At 43.6% G+C, this 22,874-nt stretch overlaps 1 protein-coding gene across 2 annotated transcripts in view; it reads left to right on the top strand.

Annotated features, from left to right (window-relative positions):
• The first annotated feature begins 2,047 nt into the window (after positions 1-2,047).
• Positions 2,048-22,874, top strand: part of AAK1 (AP2 associated kinase 1) — a 165,050-nt gene continuing 144,223 nt past the window's right edge. For both annotated transcript variants that reach the window (XM_025354861.1, XM_025354862.1), the window contains exon 1: positions 2,048-2,253. In XM_025354861.1, coding sequence (XP_025210646.1) covers positions 2,091-2,253 — 163 coding nt within the window. In that variant the 5' untranslated portion in view covers positions 2,048-2,090. The remainder of the gene's footprint in view (positions 2,254-22,874) is intronic.

The following is a 22,874-nucleotide window of genomic DNA, read 5'->3' as shown; positions in this document are numbered from 1 at the left end:
GAACCATTTTTTTCCCTGGGGCACCCTTCTCTACTCAAATACCGCTGAAAAAATTCTGAGACAAGCACTAGGGAGTGGGGAGAGCGGGCGGAAATGAACAATAACCCATATTCAGGGGTTAGAAAAATCATATCAGTAAATCATGGCAGGTTTTTTTGTTTGTTTTTGGCAGGAACTTGTCACTCTTCAGCCATCATCCATCAGGAAATCTAGGGTCGGAAAAGTGTACCAACTGGCTTTCCAAATTTTCTGCATTTGGCAGATGCAAATCACAGAGTCCATCCCCACCCTCAGCACTTGGACGGTATCAGGGAAACATAAGTATCAGTGGAAGAATCTTGAAGTGAGAAATAAATAACTGGTCAGGTTAGGGTTAGTGTTCTTGTGTGCAAGGGGGCTGGTGAAGGTCAGGCTTTGGGACGCACCCACAGCGTCAGCAAAGGAGGAAAAATTACGGGGCAGCATGGGCTGAAAAGCCCCCGAGTTTGAGGTCAAGCCTACGGGCTGGGCCTCTGGTATCCTAGGATCTGCCTTGCACACAACCTTTGGCCGTTTCTCGGTTTGAATCTCGCCTGTACACTTTCAGACGAGACACTGTCTTACTGAGCGTTCTCACAGCGCCTAGCTCAGAGCTGACCGCAGAGCCGGCTCTCAATAACCTCTAGACGCAAAAGCAGCTTTTGAGGTTAGGGGCGAAGGGCATCGGTTTTACTTATTTTAAGGCTGGCGCTCCGGTGCAGCCGGATCCAACTGCCAGCACAATGTTCCCGATCACTTCTCGCTTCCATTTCAGCCCAGGTGACGTCGGGAAACCCACAGGACCCACTACGGGCTAAGCGGTTAAGCTGGCGTCCTTCGGGTGTCAGTCTCGATCCGTTCGGAAACCACAAAATCCAGAATCCCTTGTGCCAGGAGGCCAGGCCGCAAATAAGATGGCTCCAGAAGAGTGGAACATACAGCGGCGGGGAACCTAGTCGTTGGCAGTTTCTTCACGGGATGTGTTTAAATTGCCGAGTCCCCATATACGCGCCACCCCACAAACCTCCTTCCAGGCCGTGGAGGCCACGGCTGCCGCCTCGCCCGCTCCTCCAGGAGCATGCTGGGATTTGTAGTCCAGCCGCCGGACTGCGCCGAGCTACCTTTCCCAGCTTGCCCTGCGGCTCGGGTGATATCAACAGTCTTTTCCAGAACTCTGTCTGCACTGAGACCCCGTTCGCCCGGTCCTCTTCTCGCCGTCTACTCCTTCCCATCTGTGGCGACAGAGTGGCGGTTGCAGGAGAGGCCCCGGTCCCTCGCCGCGCCGCCCCAAGCGGCACTTCCGGCGGCGGTTCACTTCCTGGTTGGGTGGATGGAGCCGGGCGGGAGCGCGCGCGGGGGAGGGGCGGCGGGTCAGTCTCCGCCCGGCGCTCCCGGGATCAGCTGGCGGGCGGGCTGGAGCCGAGCGCGGCCCCGACTCTCGCTGCAGCGCCGCCTCCTCTCTGCGTCGCAGGCCGGCCCGGCGGCCGTGACAATGTCGCGGGGCTGGTAGCTGGGCGCCGGCCGCCGAGCCGTCTCAAGTGGGTGCTGCCAGGATGCTGCCTCGAGGGGCGGCGGGGAGACCCGGGAGGAGCGGGAGGCAGTGCCCGGGAGGGTCGGCGCTGCCCCAGCAGCTCGGATCCCTCCTTTTCCCGAGCTCCCGGCTCGGGGATCCCGGGTTCTGGGGCCGGGGTCGCGTTTTCAGCCCCAGGGTTTTTCTCGCCAGGAAAATATATGAAGCGTTTCCCCAGGATGATGGCTTTTGCTCCCCCTAGGACTCAGCGGTTGAATTTTTAAGTGTGTTACTGATTCATCCTCTCTCTCTTCCTCTGTCATCACAGGTTTAAACTTACACGAATCGCTTTCTGGAGGAGGAGGGGACCCGCCGCGCGATTGACACGCATATTCCTATAGGCATCCTCCCTCAGCCCCCACCCCCACGGCCGGATTCGGGTGGCTCCTCTCCGAGCTGAAATCCGAGAAGAAATCCTTGGATCTCTTTTCTTAAAAAAAAAAAAAAAAAAAAAAAATCTAGAAACCATCGGTATTTTGCTTTGCTGCTCCCTATTCGCAAGATGAAGAAGTTTTTCGACTCCCGGCGAGAGCAGGGCGGCTCTGGCCTGGGCTCCGGCTCTAGCGGAGGAGGGGGCAGCACCTCGGGCCTGGGCAGTGGCTACATCGGAAGAGTCTTTGGCATCGGGCGACAGCAGGTCACAGTGGACGAGGTGTTGGCGGAAGGTACGGTGTGGCTCAATGCGCCGTAAATTAAAATCTTGTGCTGATGCGGCAGTACTGTGGTTTCTAGTTGTTGCATGTATGAATGGGCTTTGACCAGTTGACCCTCCCTTCCCCCTTCACTTGCCCTGTGAGTCATTGTCCTTGAGAGATTTAAAATTGAGATTTGAAAGTGACTGGGCTTATGGGGGTGTGGGGAGGTTGCCGAAATTGTTTACGTTAGTGGCCTTTTATTTTTATTTTTTTAATATTGAGAAGCCAAATTTTGAGGATCACACAAGAAAAATGTATGTGTGAAAGTGTAAAGCTTTATGCCAAAGGCAGGGTGATGGGCTTGTCATCCTCCTAAAACTTGAAATCTTGATGTGAAGGCTGAAGGGTGGGGATGGGGGGACTTTTAAGAAGAGAGGGGTTTCTCCGTCTCCTACCCAACTTTCCTACTTCCATGAGCAGGCATTGGAAGGAAGGGAGGATTTTCGGAGAATGTGAACGTGTTTTTCCAAGGGCCAAGGCTCTTGGTGGATTTCACTAGTAGTTTTGTTTCCTGACCCAACTGTAATCGGGTCCCCAGGATATAGCAAAGATAACAAAAATTATATAAAACAAATGTGGTTATTCTGAACTCAGTCTAGTAGGCCCCTCTTCCTCTCGCTTTAGTTTTTTTTTTTTTTTTTTAAACCAAAAGAAAAATTACTTGAGAGTGGCTCTGATTTTGTTTTTTCACTGTCAGAGAGGATGTTATTTAGATCTGCTGTGTAAATTCCTCTGTGTTTCATCTGTGTATCTATACTCACGTAGATACACATCTTTTTTCCTCCAGGCTTTCGGGAAATCTTTGCATGTCTCTTTTGGTAACCTTAACCTCGACCTTCATAATTATGCCAGACTCATACTTTTCACAGCCCATCGCCTGCCTAGTGTGCTTTTATTTTTAATAAAAGCAGCAATTTCCTTGGCATGAAGCAATTCAGACTAATTGGATGGGGCCGACCTGCTGTAGGTTGTGTTATAGACCGAGAGGGGTTGGAGGAAGGGAGAGGTCTCTATTACTGCAACATGGTGGTGGAAGGGAACAGTTTTATTACCGAGGGAAGAGAGAAAGCTAAGAGGCCTCTTTACAAAGGGGCGTTTTGCAAACTAAAGTTGAAGCAAGGGTCCTGACCTGGGCCTGGGAAATGCTTACCATGGTGGGTGTTGCAGGCTGGTGGGTGGGTTTGGAAGAGGAGGAAACTGTGTTTGGCTCTCAGCTTGTGTAAGCACTGGATTCAGCAGGGCCCAGTTTTCTGGGAATAGAGTTGAAGCCTGTACTTTAAAAACACGATTTTTTAAAAAGATGTCTGACAGTTATGTCCGTGTGAAATTATTGCTCTTCTAATCTCAGTACTGCTCTAGCTGGGCTTTATCTGGGGCCTGAGTCACTGTCCCTTTGGATCTTTCCTGTGGACTTTGGTGCAGGTTGGGAGATGCTTCTGTGCCCGCTGCCAGATCCGCACCCTTGAGTCTGATCTGTCTCTTTCATCCCTGTGCCAAAGCCCTTAACTGCAGTGGGGTGGAGAAATGGTGAAAAGGAGAGTGTGTCAGAGAGAAATCAGGAGAAATGAAGGGCCACAGAGCACTTTCCTCCCCTCTGAATGGCCTCTGCTGACCTTATAGCCCACGAGCATTTTGTTCAGCTAGGATGTTGTCTCATCAAGGATGATGCTGCCCTAAGCGGTGCATGTTCTCCAAGTGTGAGAAGAGTGATAGGGAAGAGAAAAGGCAAAATTGGTCTTTGTTACCTAGGCTGCCTTCCTCTTCTCTGGGATTCATCCTTGAGAACTGCGCATCATGTATTGTGATATTTTTACATGGAATTTAGGACTTGCAGCTCTGCATTTATTCATTCAGCAGTTTATGGAGTTGCCTGTGAAGTGCCAGGTGTTGTGCTAGGTTCTGGGATATGCTGTTAAACCAGAGCTGGCCTTTACCAACTGCTTTAAGAGATGGAAAATAGCCAGTTATAGTGGATTGATAAATGCCATCATTGAGATAAACTTAGGGCGCAGTGGCCCCCAGTTTTAGGGAGCCCAGGATCATTTTCTGAAGGAAGTGACTGAAGAGTGAGTAGGAGTTAGTGTGGTGGCACTGTGGGCAAAGACGGAGTAGCAAGAGAGAATGTCACGTAAAACTGGGTCTGGCTATGCTGCCCTTTTTGTGTTCTTTGGCTTAAGTTGAGTTTGAATTTGTGGTTCTTAGAAGTATGTAGAAATGTAGGAGCCAGTATACAAAGTATTTATGTAGCACCTACCAAGTCCAAAGACCGTATGAAGTTCTGAGATGAATAAGGGAGGTCTAAAGTGTGATTGAATCTGCCTTTAAGGTTCTGCCAATGAATTTGGGAAGATGAGGCGTACATTCACACATACAGTAGCATGGTTACCGGCACTGTCTATAGAGTCAGACAGATCTAGGTTCAAATTCTGGGTCTGTTCTTTACTAGCTGTGGAACTGTAGGCAAGACATTCCAAACCACTCTTGAATCTCTGTTTCCCTGCGGCAGTGGTTCTCAAAATGGGGCATCCTTATCACCTGCAAGCTTGTTGGAAATGGAAATTCTCAGGCCTCACTACATAGGCTGTGAGTGTGGGGCTTAATAAGTTCCTGGAGAGATTCTGATGCAAGGTCAACTTTGAGAACCACTGCCTAATGGGCTGCTCATGAAGATTAAATGAGGCAATATATATAATTCACATTTTCAGGTGTTCAATAAATGGTAGCCATTACCTACCAGCAGCATTATACATCATATGTATATATGTGGAGAGAGAGAGAGAGAGTGTGTGTGTGTATGTGTGTGTGTGTGTTAAAGGGGAGTGGGAGCAATGTGAAAGCTAGTTGAGCTGCAGCAATCTGAAGCAGTTCCTTTCCCCCATTGTTAGGGGATAGAGCCAGATGTTCTTTGCAGAGTCCTCACTAGCTCCTTAAAGGCTTAACAGATGTTTTGGGTAGCCACGCTCCTTCCCTGTGCTCTCTTCCCTGTGAGTCCCCAAGTGCTGACCTGTCTACAGTCCCAGCCAGAGTGGTTTAAGGACCATGGGAGTTGTACCCTGGGTGCCCAGAGCAGTGGCCAGGCAGTTTAGGGAGGAGTGGTGTGAGAGGCTTCAAAACACAGACCAGATTACCACCACATTCCACTGATGATCTCTTTTTCTCTAGTGCGGGTATTGGTGTGTGCTTTTTCATGAGGAATTGCAAGAACCCCAAGGAGCAGGTGCTGGGCAAGACAAAAAGATGCCGCACTGCCATATCTCCCCTGGTATATCAGCCTTCCTGGCCTGGTTTCACTAACTAGTCCAGCAGGGGCTGTTTGGGGGAAGTGAAGGCTTTAAGTTATGAGTTTAGAGGAATATGGCTATTTCTAGGCTGGGTGCCAGGGAGAATATTTTCTTTCTAGCTTTCTCAGCGAAGATGCCATGATGAGATGCTAAATCATGTCTAAGTTAATAGGTATATGATGTCAAGGGAAGATTTGGTTTAAGCTTCCAGAATGAGCTCAATGGGAAAATTGTAGCAATGTTCAAGGAAGGCTTGAGAAGCTGTGCTTTTATCATACTTCCTTAGCTATACGAGGACTTATATCTAAGCTTTAAACAATAAATGTTTATTTATTTATTACTGTATTCAAGACAACATTCTGGAGCTATAAGGTGGACTAGATGGCTCCTCAGAGCAGTTTTCTAATTTATATTCAAGGAATCCAGGTCCAAGGCTGATGAGAAGTACCAAATGTCCACATCAATAAACTTTGATAATTTCTCCTACCTACATAGCAAACTAGTAAGGCTTCAAAATGTGTGTGAAACCACCAAAAATTCCATTAAAGGCACCTAATTCTAATGTGTTGGTGGTATCAATATGAAACACATATGTGCCTCTTTGTGGCAGGCACTGTATTAGGTTCCAGAGATCCTGAGATGGATGGGACACAGGCCTGACTCTTAACAGAGCTCAACACCTGAGATAAGTGTCCAGCACTTAAGCGTGGCCTTTGACATACATACCTTAGGTGGCAAAGGATGTTATGATAAAGAGCCTGGGGGTGAGAGTTCGCAGGTGACATGAAGTTTGAACAGGAATAGAAATTGCCCAGCAGGGCCGGGTGCGTTGGCTCAAGCCTGTAATCCCAGCACTTTGGGAGGCCGAGACGGGTGGATCACGAGGTCAGGAGATCGAGACCATCCTGGCTAACACGGTGAAACCCCGTCTCTACTAAAAAAAATACAAAAAAATTAGCCGGGCGAGGTGGCAGGCGCCTGTAGTCCCAGCTACTCGGGAGGCTGAGGCAGGAGAATGGCGTGAACCCGGGAGGCGGAGCTTGCAGTGAGCCGAGATCGCGCCACTGCACTCCAGCCTGGGCGACAGAGCGAGACTCCGTCTCAAAAAAAAAAAAAAAAAAGAAATTGCCCAGCAGATGTTCCAGATGGGGGTTACCCAGGCCCTCTCAGGCTGAGAGAATCACATAGGCAAAGTGGTGAAACAGCATGATACATTTTGAGAATACTGACTAGTTTAGTGTTACCATTTTCATCAGTACACATTTCCTCCCCAGAATCAAGGAAAGAAGGACAGAGGACACGGAGTGGTAGAATGAAATTCTTTAAGTTGCTCCCTGGAGGTGCTTGCTGCTTACTTTCTTCAGTGGCCCTGGACCTTTTGAATGACTGATGAATAGATACCAAGAATGCACGGCTCCCCTCCTGTGCCTCAGCCCTGTGCCAATTGTGGGGAAAGGGAGCAGCGAGTGTCTGGGGAAAGAGTGGTCCCAGAAGGTTTGATAAGAGGCTAGAAGCTTGAGCAGAAGCAGGCAGGGAAGGGAATTGACCAGTGTTACCGAAAGGTATGAACAGGGGAGATAATGAGGATGTTTGACCAGAGCAGAAGGTACATTGGAGAGAAAAAGAAGGACGAATTTTGTGGAGAACCTTGAGTGCCAGGCAGAGAGATTTAGTTATAAGCACCTGAAACCTTCTCTTGACGCAAACACCAATTTGATCCCTCCCACTTCAGATGTCTTTGCCTGCTGGGAAGTCTGGTTTTTTAGAGGCAACTGCAGATTTTCAGGGGGTGGTTTGTGAATGGTGTCTTCTTCCTGGCTTTGGGCATGATGACGGTTGTAGCTTTGCTAAATATAACCAAATCTAGAATTCAGAAATGAAGTCCAGAATAAGCAATTGCCATGGTCAAACTCTTTCTTTCAGTCTTTCTAACAAAGTCAAGCTCATTTAATAAGAAATAATAATGAAGAGAGAGCAGCAGTTTCACATGGCTTTTGAGTGGGAGGGTATGAGGGGTGACATACACTTGCACCTTGATAGCTGAAACGCCATGTAGAGTACACAAGAAAGGTTTGATAAATACTAACAAAACACAAAAAAGTACTTCTGCATCAGAGCCGTCATTTTAACTTGCAATATTTGAATGTTGATGCTTCGGAAAGGATACTAGTACCACCTTCATCTTGCACCCTTTGAAGGATGCATGCCTTCTGAGCCTACTTAGGAGGTAACTGTGACATTTGCATCTGAAAGAGAAAAAAATGATAATAATAGAAACGTGTCGTCTATTAAAGTAGCATCTAGCACTGTGAGCTAGCAGAGACTCACCTCCGGTCTATTTTATGGAACCATATTTTGGTGTGGTGGAAAGAATACTGCATTATGAATTGGGAGATCAAGGTTTGTCAGTTAATTCACTGCCTTATTCAGTAAATGTTACTGAGCATTCACTATGTGCCAGGTATCATGCAGAGATAAATGAGACATGGCTGTGCCTTGAGGACCTCACAATCATAGGACTTCAGATATGTGAGCAAATAGCTGCAGGTGCTGTGCTGGAGTCATGTAAAAGGGCTGGGGAACAGACCCAAGGCAACAATTTTGTGAGTTGGGGAGTAGTCAGGGAAAGCTAAAGAAAGGTGACATTTGAGGTGTGTCTTCAAAAATGAGGACTTATTGCTAGATGGACAAGGTAGAAGAACATTCTAGGCAGACAGAGTAACATGGCCAAAGACACAAAAGCAGCTTACTGGGGAGCTGTATGTTTTGAGATAGTGATAATCTATTAGTGGCCTAGAGCTGTGCTGTTCAATACAGTAGCCCACTAGCCACACATGGCTATTTGAATTATCTAAAATAGGCCAGGTGCAGTGGCTCACGCCTGTAATCCCAACACTTTGGGAGGCCAAGGTGGGTGGATCACCTGAGGTCAGGAGTTTGAGACCAGCCTGGCCAACATGGTGAAATCTTGTCTCCACTAAAAACACAGAAATTAGCCGGGCGTGGTGGCGTGTGCCTGTAATTCGAGCTACTCGGGAGCCTGAGGCCGGAGAATCGCTTGAATCCGGGAGGCAGAGGTTGCAGTGAGCCGCAATGCCGCCACTGTACTCCAGCCTGGGCAACAGAGTCAGTGTCCGTGTCAAAAAAAAAAAAAAAAAAAGAAGAAAATAATAAATTATCTAAAATAGCAGTTCATCAGATACACTAATGACATTTCAATTGCTTGATAGTCACATGTGGCTAGTGCTTGCAGTTTTGGACAGCACAGGTAAGAATATTTCATCATCACAAGTTCTGTTGGGCAGTGTTGGTCTAGAGCAGTAGTCTCTAAACTTTTTGGATAGAATAGTGCTGTAGTTAAAAAACATGCCATATCTTCATGTATGTATGCTTGTTTATTTGTAAGTTATATTCATGTCCCGCTATCATTAGCTGATATCTGAAGTCACATTATATACTTAGGATGAAGTTCATCATAAATGATAGTGGATGCAAATCCATATTTTAAATAATCTCAACAAGATTTTGGTTAACTTATTCAATTGTGATTGTGTCTACATTGCAGTGTGACTATGCATGAAGAGTATACTAGGAACAGATATGACAGCTCTGCCATTCTCTTACTCATTTTTGATTGCATTATCTTTAATCCAAGTTTTTTTTTAGTAGAAATCTTTTTAAGCCTCTAGTTTGTTTTGTGAAGATTAATTAATTTAAAACAATGTAATCAGTGAATCCATTTAACCAAGCACACATGAACTATAGTATATCTCAGTGTGCTGTAAAGATGTCACCCCATCAGCCCTCAATAGTGGACATGTGAGTGAACATGAACTGAATGGGAGGGCTAGTGTTGGGCCATATGTTATATATTAACAAGAACAAAATTTTATTTTTTCTAAAGTTTTAAATGTAAGATACACATAACCTAAAATTTACTATCTTAATCATTTTTAAGTGTACATTTAGGTGATGTTAAATATATTCATAATGTGCAACCATCACCACCATCCATTCCCATAACTCTTTTCATCATGTGAAACTGAAATTGTACCTATTAAACGACAACTCTCATTCCCACCTCTCTCTAGCCTCTGGCAACCAGCACTCTACTTATTGTTTCTATGATTTTTACTACTTTGAGTACCTCATATAAGTGGAATATTACTGTATTTGGCCTTTTGTCACTGGTGTATTTCACTTAGCATAGTGTCCTCAAGGTTCATTTGTTTTGTACCGTGTGTCAGAATTTCCTTCCTGTTTAAGGTTCAGGAATATGCCATTGTATATATATATGCCACATTCATCATTCATCAGTGGACACTGGGTTGCTTCTACCTTTTAGCTATTGTGGATAATGCTGCTACAGTTATGAACATGGGTGTACAAATATCTCCTCAAGACCCCGCATTGAATTCTTTTGGGTATATACTCAGAAATGCAATTGCTAGATCATACAGTAATCCTGTTTTTAATTTTTTGAGGAATTGCCGTATTGTTTTCCACAGCAGCTGTACCCATTTTTCTTTCCCATCAACAGTGCACAGGGTTCCAGTTATTCCTCATTCTCACTGACACTTGTTTTCTGTTTTGTGACAGTAGCTATCCTAATAGATGTGAAGTGGTATCTTCTTACACTTTTGATTTGTATTTCCCTAGTAATTTGTGATGCCAAGCATCTTGTTATGTGTTTATTAGCCATTTGTATATCTTCTTTGGAAAATGTCTATTTAAGTCCTTTGCCCATTTTTGAATTGGGTTGTTTGTCATTTTAGGAGTTCTCTGTATATTCTGGGCATTAATTCCTTATCAGATACATGATTTGCAGATATTTTCTCACATTCTGTGGGTTGCCTTTTTACTTGGAAAATCTTACTTTTTAAAATGAAAATAAATAAAAATAGAAGATCCTTTATTTTCTTTGTCTACCCCAGTGCGTTATCATCTCGTGCGCTACTGTTTTGAGACCATTGTGGTCTAGAGCAGTGGTTCTCTACCTTTTTTTGTTCCTCAAAAAAAGACCAAAAATATTGCAATACTTACATTACTAAGAGAAGACTAGAACGTAGGTAAAGATGGTGAACTAGATGCCACAAGGTTCCATGAAGGTGCAGTTACAGAGAAAGACTCAGTTAAGAATAGTCTGTCTTCACGAAATCTTTCATAACCATTGCAGTCCTCTCTGATCTCCTTTCCTCAAACCCAGAGTTTAGAGACTGCACCACAGACCCCAGCACTGCAAGAAATATGGAATTGCCTTGTGGGGTTCACTTGTTTCTTGTGTGTTGGTCATACCATGCCAACTAGCAGGGCAGGAGCCAAGTCTTCCATTACTTCTCTATTTGCTATAGCATCTCAGACAGAGAACGTTTGGATGCGTAGTAAAACCTTGCTGCCTCTTTCACTGGCAGGACAAGCTGTTCTTATGTGAAATAGCCTTATATCTACATCCTCTCATTTCGTGATTGCATCATCCCTGCAGAGGTAGAAGGCATGGTTATTACTCTAGCTGTACAGATGAGGAAACAGTGGCTGACATTGGTTGGATGACTTCTTCAAAGTTATATTGGCAAGAAGTAGTATTGAATGAACTTGAACCCAAGGCTCCTAGCTACAAGTGTAGTATTCTTCCTTAAAATTCTTCCTTGTACAAAGGATCTTTTCTCATAATATTTTATATATGTGTGTGTGTGTGTGTGTGTGTGTGTGTGTATATATATATATATATATTTTTTTTTTTTTTTTTTCCCCAGACAGAGTCTTGCTGTCGCCCAGGCTAGAGTACAGTGGCACAATCTTAGCTCACTGAAACCTCTGCCTCCCAGGCTTAAGCAATTATCCTGCCTCAGCCTCTCGGGTAGCTGGGACTATAGGCATGTGCCATCACACCCAGCTAATTTTTGTATTTTTAGTAGAGGTGGAGTTTCACCATGTAAGCCAGGCTGGTCTTGAACTCCTGACCTCAAGTCATCCACCTGCCTCAGCCTCCTCAAGTAGTGGGATTACAGGCGGAAGCCACCGTGCCCAGCCCTCTCATAACATTGTTGACCTTTAATAACCAACCCTTTCCAGCTGAATCTCCTTATGAGCTTTTCAAGTCAGATAATGCTTCCGTAGCCTTTGGAGGTTGCTCACTGGCTTAGTTCCTCTGGGCTGCTGTAACAAAATATCAGAAACTAGGTAGCCTATAAACAATAGAAATGTGTTTCCCACAGTTCTGGAGGCTGTGAAGTCCAAGATCAGAGTACCAGGATGGTCAGGTTCTAGTCAGGGCCCTCTTCTGTGTTACAGACTACTGACTTCTTCTTCTTCCTTTTTTTTTTTTTTTTTTTTTTTTGAGACAGAGTCTTGCTCTGTCACCATGCTGGAGTGCAGTGGCACCATCTTGGCTCACTCAACCTTTGCCTCCCGGGTTCAAGAGATTCTCCTGCCTCAGCCTCCTGAGTAGCTGGTGCTACAGGCACGCACCATCATGCCCAGCTAATTTTTTGTGTTTTTAGTAGAGACGGGGTTTCACCATGTTGACCAGGATGGTCTTGATCTCCTGACCTCATGATCCACCCGCCTTGGCCTCCCAAAGTGCTGGGATTATAGGCGTGAGCCACGGCGCCCAGCACTGCTGACTTCTTGATGTGTCCTCACATAGTGGAAGGGACAGGGCTGCTTTCTGGGACCTGTCTTTGCCCTTTTTCTTTCTCTTTTTTCTTGGGGCCTCTTGTATAAGGGCATTGATCTCATTCATGAGGGTTCCCCTCTCAAGACTTAATCACCTCCCAAAGGCTCCACCTTCTAATACCTTGAATCCTAGTACCTTGGTGATTAGGATTCATACATTCAAACCAGAAGCACTCAGGTAGGGGAATATGGGGGGAATTTTTTTAAAGCTCAAAGTCCATATTCAGTAAATGATAGCGTACTGTTATAGCTCCCATCAACCAGGGCCTACAAAGACTTGCCATTCTACCTTACTTTTAGTGGTTTATTTCTTCTTCTTCTTCTTCTTCTTCTTCTTCTTCTTCTTCTTCTTCTTCTTCTTCTTCTTTTTTTTTTTTTTTCTTTTTTGAGATGGAGTTTTGCTCTTATGGCCCAGGCTGGAGTGCATTGGTGCGATCTTGGCTCACTGCAACCTCCACCTCCCAGGTTCAAGTGACTCTCCTGTCTCAGCCTCCTGAGTAGCTGGGATTACAGGCGCCAGCCACCATACCCAGCTAATTTTTGTATTTTTAGTAGAGACAGGGTTTCACCATGTTGGCCAGGGAACTCCTGACCTCAGGCAATCTGCCCGCCTCGGCCTCCCAAAGTGTTGGGATTACAGACGTGAGCCACCATGCCTGGCTAGAGGTTTATTTCTATAAGTAGCTAGTTTGTGCAGAAAATTATGCAAAGATTTTTAACCATAATAGGTTGAGAAAGATTGCTATTTCATTGAAAAATTTTTTTTTTTTTTTTTTTTGAGATGGAGTCCCGCTCTGTTGCCCATGCTGGAGTGCAATGGCGCAATCTTGGCTCACTGCAAGCTCCTGGGTTCACGCCATTCTCCTGCCTCAGTCTGCCAAGTAGCTGGGACTACAGGTGCCTGCCACCACGCCTGGCTAATTTTTTGTATTTTTAGTAGAGATGGGGTTTCACCGTATTGGCCAGGGTGGTCTCAGTCTCCTGACTTCGTGATCCACCCGCTTCGGCCTCCCAAAGTGCTGGGATTACAGGCGTGAGCCATTGCGCCTGGCGCTAGTTCATTGATTCTAAGAAAACAAATTTGAAAATTAGGTGATTTGCCTAAAGTCACACCGCCAATTAGGCCCTTCTGAGCAACTCCTAACTCCTGTCTCTTCCCACATTAGTCAACAGTCATTTGTGCTACCTTGGCACTACTAATATTTCGGTCTGGGTAACTCTTTGTTGTGGAGGGCTGTCTGGTGTACTATGGGATCTTTAGCAGTATCCTTGGCCTCTACCCACTAGATGCCGGAATTATATAATACATACACAACCTACTGTGGCAATGAAAAAATGTCTCGACATTGCTAAATGTCACCTGGAGGGCAAAATTGCCTGTTTTAGGGAACATGTGTAGTTCAGCATGTTTGTATATGTTCTGGTCTTCTGTTGGTAAAGTTGAAGTAAGTATTGCAATGTTTTTGGTCTTTTTTGAGGAACAAAATGGCCTACATAAATAATTCAGATGTTCTGTGTTTATACCCAAAGCAAAAAAGCCTTTTCATTTGCTGTGAATTTAATCACTCAGGAATAATAAACTATTAGCTTGTAAGGTGATACTGGCTGTAGCATTTTATACCTGCTTTCTCCCTCCTTTATTGTTTTTATTATTATTGATCTATTATCTTTATTATTTAGCCTATTATGTATACTTTATTTATTTATTTATTTATTTTTGAGACAGGGTCTCACTTTTCACCCAGGCTGGAGTACAGTGGGGTGATGTCAGCTCCCTGCAACCTCCGCCTCCTGGGCTCAAGCAGTACTCCCACCTCAGCCTCCTGAATAGCTGGGACCGCAGATGCACACACCACTCCGGCTAATCTTTGTATTTTTTCTAGAGGTGGAGTTTTGCCATGTTGCCCAGGCTGGTCTTGAACCCCCGGGCTCAAGCAATCCACCTGCCTCAGCCTCCCAAAGTGCTGGAATTACAGGTGTTAGCCACTGCACCCTTAAAACAATCCCACTTCTGTTGAGTCACAAGTAATTGTTAGGAAAGAGGATTCCTTTTAAATGAGACTTCCACCTTGGCAGAGGACAAGTTCCTGAAATTCGAAGTTTCATTTGAGGTCTGCTGTGGGTGAATCAGCTTGAGCTGGTCAGTTTTCTCCTTGGGCTCTGTGTTAACCTTGGCAGACAAGGAATGGCAGTGCCAATTGAAGCTTTGTTATTTTTGTCTGAAAAGCGGAGAGATTATTGGACCAAAGAGCTCATGGTATCTATCTATTATTATTCCAGAAGGCTAAGCATATGCTAGGTTATCATTTGTCATTATAATGATCTTAAATAATGATACCTGTCATCTAGGACTTGAATCCTGTAGAAAGCAACATAATGCCACATAATTTGTTTGCTGCATGTTTTCAAGGACACTGACAGCGATTGTACTGGAACCTTTAGGGTAAGAGAAAGATTATTGTCCTTTTGGTACTGAGCATGAATTTGAGAACAAAATGATGGCTTTATTACCTATGGGGACAGGAAGAAGGAATGGAACTAAGGCATTGTAGGTTGGGTCCTTCCTGGAGGACTGGGGCCTGAGCAGCGTTTACTGAGATGGCAAGTCTCCTGCTAGTACCTTTGTTTATTTTCTCTGGTCAGTGAATCTGATTGATTCAGGAAGTGCTAGTTATTTTACAGATGTGTTAGACTTGTTTAATCTCCCCTGGGGTAACCCAACCCTGTTCCACAGACCTTGGTCCTCTGCTCTTTTTAGAAGCCTTGGAATCTTGGTGTTGGAGTAGAAGGGGACAGCATTGGAAGAAATAATTTCATTGGGCTTTTTGGCTGTAGAGAAAAATCTTAGCTTGACCAGGTGTAACTCAGTAATGATTTTGGAAAACCTGATATCCAATACTGTCTTTCCTCCCCTTCCCCCAGAATAAAGGGAGTGCTATGATGTTCTCCTTAGGAGAAGACTTTCAAGGTTAGTACTGTGCATGATGGTTTAAAAGCATGAGAATTGAAGGTAAATAGCCCTTGGCTGGAATCCTGGACATGTCCCTGTGATGTTAGGAAAAGTTAACTAAGATCTAGTCTTCTCATCTATAAAATGTAGATTTGTAAAATGCAAAAGCATGGGTTGTTGTAAGAATTAAATGATGTATGCAAAGCACGTCACACATTGCCTGGTGTATGTTAATTAGCCGTCTGTAAATGGTGACTGTTAGTATTGAGGTGCATGAGTTTTGTTTTATCAGGCCATATTTGTATCGCTCTGTGCATAACCTGGTGGAGCTAGAGTTTTAGAAATACACACAGGCGTCTCTCTCTCTCTCTCCCCCGCCGCTCTCTCTCACCTCTCCCCTGCTCTCCCCCTACAAACCCCCAGATGAAGAATAGGGAAAAGAGAAAGAGAAATATTGTAGTTTGATTTTCTTTCTTTATTTTTGAACTCTCACCTCTTGAAAGCTACCTGTGTTTTAGGGAGTTTTTCTTAACCTATCAAGTTGTTGTTAGTATGATGGGCCTCTCTACCCACCAGGAATGCCTGGCGCCTGCTGCCTATCCAATTTAAATGCTTGTGTGCTATGCCGCAGGTCTGCTGCTTCTGCCAGGCCTGCACCCTCCTCATCATCCTTGTACCAAGGATTTAGTTCTTTCCAGTTCTTTACTCATGGTGTTCCCCGCAGCTGGGATATCTCCTCCTTCCCCACCCACGTACCTTATTCCTACCTAAGATTTATTTTACCTAGCCTAGGGTTTTCACCACAGCTGCCTCTGGATGCCTGTCTTTTTTGCTGGCTGTGTTAACTTTTTTGGGCCCATAACCTCAAAGTTTTATTTTACTATTTATTTCATTTGTATCTACTTTCTAGTGTTAGATAATTAGTTATTGCCTTAGGTTTATTTTGTATCTAGTTGAGTACTCTTAAATTTGAACATGGCAACAGTGGGTACTGGAGAATGAATTCACTGGATGAATATTACAGTAAATCAGTACTAATTAAAACTCACTGGGCAGGCAGGAGAGACCAGACAGATTTGAGATATACAAACCTCCCTTATTTTTCCCCATTCCAGTAGTATAATAGATCTGTGTTTGAGGACTTCACCTAGCTTATTACAATGAGAACTATTGAATCTTATAGAGTTTCAGTAAAGTTGAGAAATAACAAAATCCAAAGCAAAGTGGAACATCTTTCAGAAAGCTATGTGAAGCTCTATTGGTTGGATTAAATTTTCGGCGTCTGGTACCATTGATCTCAAATGTAGAGATATAAGGTGTATCTTAACCATATAAAGGAACTCTAAACCATTTAAATGCTATACTGTAAAGATGGAGATTAGATCATGTGTCAAAAACTCAGATATTACTGAAATTCATCTTTAAGGAAAGCATACATTCATTTTCTAGTTTCTGATTGGCATTGGCCTGCAGTAAATTAGGACAGTGATTTTCAGCTTGTATTTGAAGTAGTGAGCATGGGGACAGGTCACAAATAGGAAGGGAATATATAATTTGAAAATGTATAGATTGACTCCAGGTCCAGCCAGAAAAGGAGAGAACCTCAAAGAGGATGTGGATTGGCTGTATACCCTCCAAAGAGGCACATTGTAGACTTAAGAGGTTGGAGTATGGAGAAGACATGAGATTTTCGTTTTTATGAAAGAGGATATGGTTTTTAAAAGACTGATAAGTATGGCACTAAGCAGCTGAGTTATAAAATGAGTCTAGAGAGGTGGTGCCTGTAGTTGAGCACTGTATGTACCTCTGGGAACAAACATTTTTCTTCCTGTTCATGCTAGTTTCAGAGAGGAGGAGTGAAAAGAGGGATCAACAGCAAATTCTGTGTGGTGGTTTGCTGTGAGCTGCACAACATTTTTGAAAGGTCAGCTCTAGGTGGCTCTCTCACCAATGATGAGAATTTCCTTGAAAAAAAGTTAATTTTAGATAATAGAGACTTCCTCAGAAGATGAAGTATTTCTTTGTCTTTTAAAATCATAGTGTTAGAATCAGTATAACATCAAATGGGTTAGTTAAGTGGCTGTTTACTCACCCAGCAATTATGGGGTGATCTTTAAGGTGGTATGACAGAGTGTTGTTCAAGTCTACCATCACATCCTGCTTCTAGGGTTAGCTCATAGAACACAGATGAACAACTGGATGAGGTAAGGGAAGTAGGGTATCTGGTCTCCTTCTCAGTGATCTTGGACACATCACTTCCCCTCTCTGAGCTTGTCTTATATGAATAAGGAGATCACTGGGTGATCTTGAAGGTCTCTTCTAGTGCAAACATGGTTTTTAAGTTCTATGGTTTTTGTTGTCACTGTTTGGGAGGGAGAATGAGATAGGGTTGATGAGACTGAAGTGTTAGACCTATGTAGCTGGGATAAGAAAACATTAAAAAAAAAAAAAAGAAAGAAAGAAATTGGGTCTTGCTATGTTGCCCAGGCTGGTCTCAAACTTCTGGGTTTAAGCAGTCCTCCCACCTCGGCCTCCCAAAGTGCTGGGATTACAGGCGTGAGCCACCACGCCCAGCCAAGACAACAGTTTTGAGGTGGATTGTTAACCTTGGCCTATGTATGGTCCTCACGGGGAGGTATTACTGGAGGTGGAAGATTCCATTCCTTTCTTTCTACTTTCCTTCTTTTAATAACTTTCCTTTAAACTTAGAAAAATCAGTGTTAATAATTAGATGCTGCAGATGAGAGAAAGCTAATTGGATCTTGGGCTATTGGCTTAAGTGACTGGGTAGATAATGGTGTCAATAAAAAGAAGAAAGAGTAGTGTTTGAGGAAAAGAGATGGGCTTCAGTTAGGGACTTTTTAATGAGGCACCAGTGGAAATCCAAGTACGGATGTAGTTCAGGATGCTGTTGGATAGAAGTGGCCTGCATTGTAGAGAAAAGTTTGAGTGGGAGTTGTCATAAAACCACAAGATAGGAATGAAAACTGAAATAGAGTGAGATCTCATAAGAAGACTGTGTGGAGGAAGAGGAGTCCATCTGGAATAAAATCCAAACTCCTCACACTGACCTGCAAACCCCTGCAATAGCTTGTGTCTCTCTTCCCCTCAACCACTTGCTTTTTAGTCACAGTGATTCTTCTTCATCTTTTTTGAGCATAGAACATAGTTTCTTCTTTAGTGTCTAAGGATTGGCTGGTGCCTTTTCCTGGAATGTTCTTCCTTCTTATCTTCCCTTGGTTGGCTTCTTGTCATTCAGAGTTCACTTAAATCCCACTGCATAGAGGCCATCCTTTACCGCCCTCATGTAAGGAACCAATCCTGTTTTATTTCACCGTGTAGCGTGTATCAGCAGATTTTCTTGCTTATTATTTATTTATCACTCCCACTCCCCCCTCTAGAATTTCAGCTCCTTGAGCATCTTTTTTTTTCTTTTTGAGACAGAGTCTCACTCTCACCCAGGCTGGAGTGCAATGGTGCAATTTCGGCTCACTGCAACCTCCGTCTCCTGGGTTCAAGCAATTCTCCTGCCTCAGCCTTCCTAGTAGCTGGGACTACGGGCACCTGCCACCATGCACAGCTAATTTTTGTACTTTTAGTAGAGACGGGGTTTCACCATGTTGGCCAGGCTGGTCTCGAACTCCTGACCTCAGGTGATCCACCCGCTTCGGCCTCCCAAAGTGCTGGTATTACAAGTGTGAGCCACAGTGCTTGGCCTCCATGAGAATCTTGTCTGATTTGTTCATGGCTGGATCGCCAGTGTCTAGAATAGTGCCTGGCACATCTGCAGAGCTCAGTGGAAACCAGTTGAATGAAAGAGTAGGCCCATGAAGGAGGCAGAAAGAATGATTGACGGTAGAATCAGGAGGATGTGAAGTGACAAAAATAAATCCTAAGTAAAATTAAAAGAAGAAGGGGCTGGGTGCCCTGGTGTCCTATGCCTATAATCCCAGCACTTTGAGAGGCCAAGGCAGGGGGGGATCGCTTGAGCCCAGGAGTTCAACACCAGTCTGGGCAACATGGCAAAACTCTGTCTCTACGAAAAAAAAGCCAGGCATGGTGGAATGCACCTATAGTCCCCCTACTTAGGAGGCTGAGGTGGGAAGATCGCTTGAGCCCAGGAGGTCAAAACTACAGTGAGCCGTGATTGTGCCACCTCACCCCAGGCTGGGAGACAGAGTGAGACCCTGTCTCCAAAAAAAAAAAAAAATTTAATTAACTAATTTAATTTTAAAATGGAGGGAATGGATACTTTGGAGTGTTAACTCATTACAGACATCAAGATAAGGGTTCATTGGATTTGGAAATATGGAGGTAATTTGTGAGCTTCACTGGCAGTTTCTGTGGAGCAGTGACTGAAGTCCAGGTGGCAGTGAAATTGATGACCGACTGGGAAGGGAGGTGGATGCTGAATCAGGGCAGAATTTATTATTTGTTAATAATTGTATTATTTTTAATAATGATATAATTTTTGTAATAATGGACAAGTCTTGAGTATATTAGGCAGAGAAGAAGCAACTAAAGAGAGGAAGAGGTTGAAAATACAGTACTGGGGGATCATTGATGTAGTAACCCAAAGAAGGAATGGGAGGTCACGGGCGAGGTCATGAACTCAACTAACAGAGATGACCTTGGACAGCAGAAAGGGTACGTCATTCACTGACCTGGAAGGAAGGAGAGAAGGAGTAGATACAGAGGAAGAGAAATTGGTGAGGTTTGGTAAGTTGAGGGAGTTCTTGCTTCTGTTTTCTATTGAATGCTGTGAATGGAGTTGAATCGGATTTAAGAAGAGTGGGGAAAGGATATGGAGGAGTTTCTTAGGTTTGTGGAGAGAAGAAATGACAAAGAATAGGTAGAAGAATGGCCTGGTCTTATGAAGAGTCCATTTGAGACAACTCATTGGTGGAAAAGAGATTTTCCTGACCCATGAAGGTGTATCAATTTTTAAAGTTTTACTATTTTGAAATATGTTATACATATATTTCCTGTCTTCTGGTTTTGAAATATGTTATACATATATTTCCTGTCTTCTGGAATGTATACCACAGAGGCAGCGTGACATAAGTGGAAAGTACTCCTGAACTGAACCTGTTTAGTGACCTCACCACATACTGTACTCTGACACATTGCTTCCCAGTTCTGTCCACCAGGTTCCCTATGTGTCAAATGAGGACTAGATAGTGAAGTTACTTTCCAACTCTAACATCTTATGGTTCTTTAATTTTTACGAATGCATTTTATTAGAGTGTTACTGTTTTGTTATAGATCTGTTAGGGTGTTTGCTTGATACAGATGAGACAGACAGCTTGGTCTTCAATGAAATGGCCCTGGATTGCTATCTTTTTGAATTTCATGTTTGTGTTTTATGGTGGTTTCTGCTTCCTTATGAGACTGTTAGCTGTCCTTCTTGCTGCTATCCATGTGCCTTCCTGAATTAGCACTACTCCTCTAATTTGCTGCTTTTAATCTGCTGTGGACTGGACACCGGATGACTAAGCTTGTTAGAACTATGTGTGACAATAAAGAGGCTCTTAGTGAGAGTTTGAGGGTCTTGTCTGTGATCAAGATACATGTGTTTTATGTCTCTTGTTGGCACAGAAACCATTTTTTTATGTCTCACATTCTAGAAAGGTTGAGTTTGGAAGAGATAATGGCTTACCATTTGACACTTACTATTAATGAAATGTGTATATAACCATTTTTCTGGAGAGTCTCAACTTATTTCTATTTTCTTTTTTCTTGCAATCCCTTCCCTTACTCTTCCAACCCTCCCTCTTCAGTCTCTGCCCCACACATTCAATGTAAGGCATTGTTCTAGGCACTGTTATAATATTGTTTTGGTTATTCCATTTCTATTTATGGAAGCCACAGAGAGGGTTACAGGATTGTAATTTACTGTTCAGTGCTGGATGTGCTTATGTCTCAATAGGGCCCTTCTAGAGACTCTCAGATGAGGTTAAAGTTGGGAACTAGAAAACTTGAAGCAATGAAATGAATGCTCGTTCCATATACTGTATAATCTTTGGTTGATATGGAAGAAAGCAATCAAGAAGTCTTAAAATTATTTTGGACATGCAAATTAATCTATTATGATAGTGGAAAGATTAGAAGATAAAGCCAGACAAAAAGAGAAAGTGTTACCCATAGTCCCATAGATTGTCATTGTAAATATTTTGATATTATATTATTATTCAAGACTTTACAAAAAGAATATACTTCACATCATCCCCTATAATCTGCTTTCTCACTTAGCAATAAATTGCAGCTCTCTTTCTGTGTTAAAGGTCTGCATCATCAATTTTAGTCCATTGTTTGGAGGTGTTGCAATTTACTTAGCCAATTTCCTATTTTTAGACATTTATGTTACTTTATAGATATTACAAAACAGCTGTAACGAATATTTTTTAAGCCTTTGAGTACTCGTTCCATTATTTCTTTAGAATAAATTTCTGGATGCGAAATGGCTGGATCAAAAGATATGCTTATTTTACCTTTTGATGCAAATTACAAACTGGCCTCCAGAAAAATTAAACTTGTATATACTTCCATCTTGTTTATGTGGTTAAATGTGTTCCCTCCCTCTCTCCCTTTCTCCTCTTGCTCCCTCCTTTCCTTCATTCTCTTTTCTTTCTTTTTCTCCCTGCCTTCTTCCTTCCCTCCCTCTCTGTTTTTTGTATTTATTTTATGGTGAATTTTTGTTTACGTTCCGTTACTTATATTCCTGTTAGGGCACTTGTCTCTTAATGATTTAATAGGAGTTCTTTACATATTTAAGACATTAATCCTTTGTTATATGCATTGCAGGGTTTTTTTTTTTCTATTTTGTCATTTACCTTGTTAATGGTGGGCTTTTTGTCGATATTTTAAATTTTTGTGCTATCAAGTATGTCAGTCTTTTCCTTTATGATTTTTGTTGGCCGCCATCCTTGGAAAGGCCTGAGGAGAAAGGCATGTCCTCGATCACAGACAGCCTGAGTCTGAAGTTTATCTTTGAGTAGTATAGGAGCCATTCAGAGTTGTGGGGTTTAAAAAATATTTTTTTTTTCTTGTAGAGACAGGGTTTTGCCATGTTGCCCATGCTGGTCTCAAACTCCTGACCTCAAGCAGTCCTCCCACCTGGGCCTCCCAAAGTGCTTGCAGTCATGAGCCACAGCACGCAGCCCTCCATTCAGAGTCTGTCAGAGGGGCTGGCACGATCAGAAAAGCAGTTGAGTTAGATTTCTGGAGGGTGCCAGAGGGAGCCGAGTCTGGAGGCTGTTGACGTGATCCAGGTTCAAGACTGTGAGGGTCTGAGTGGCAGAGTGGTGATAGCAACAGAAAGAAGTGCAGACGAGGAATATTTTGGCGGTCATAACATCAGGCCTTGGTGCCTGGTTGGATTCAGAGTGGAGGGGATGTGTGGAATCAAGAGTGATTCCAGGCTTTCGGTTTGAGTGCCTAACTAAGGGTGAGATGGAAGTGGCACCCACTGAGCTGCGTTACACAGCAGAGGGGGAAGGTTGAAAGAGGGAAAATACAGGTTTAATGAGGGGAGGCAACATGTTCATAGTTGGCCATGATCCGTTTGTAGTGTGCTTGGATTGTGTTTTAGTCATCTATTGCTGTGTAACAAACCACCAGAAAACCTTGTGGCCTAAACCAACAGCAGCGTATAATTGCTCATGATTCTGTGGGTTGACTGAGGG

The sequence above is a fragment of the Theropithecus gelada genome, chromosome 13 (genome assembly GCF_003255815.1).
Source record: "Theropithecus gelada isolate Dixy chromosome 13, Tgel_1.0, whole genome shotgun sequence".
NCBI classification, from domain to species: domain Eukaryota; kingdom Metazoa; phylum Chordata; class Mammalia; order Primates; family Cercopithecidae; genus Theropithecus; species Theropithecus gelada.
This window is presented reverse-complemented; position numbering and strand designations above follow the sequence as displayed.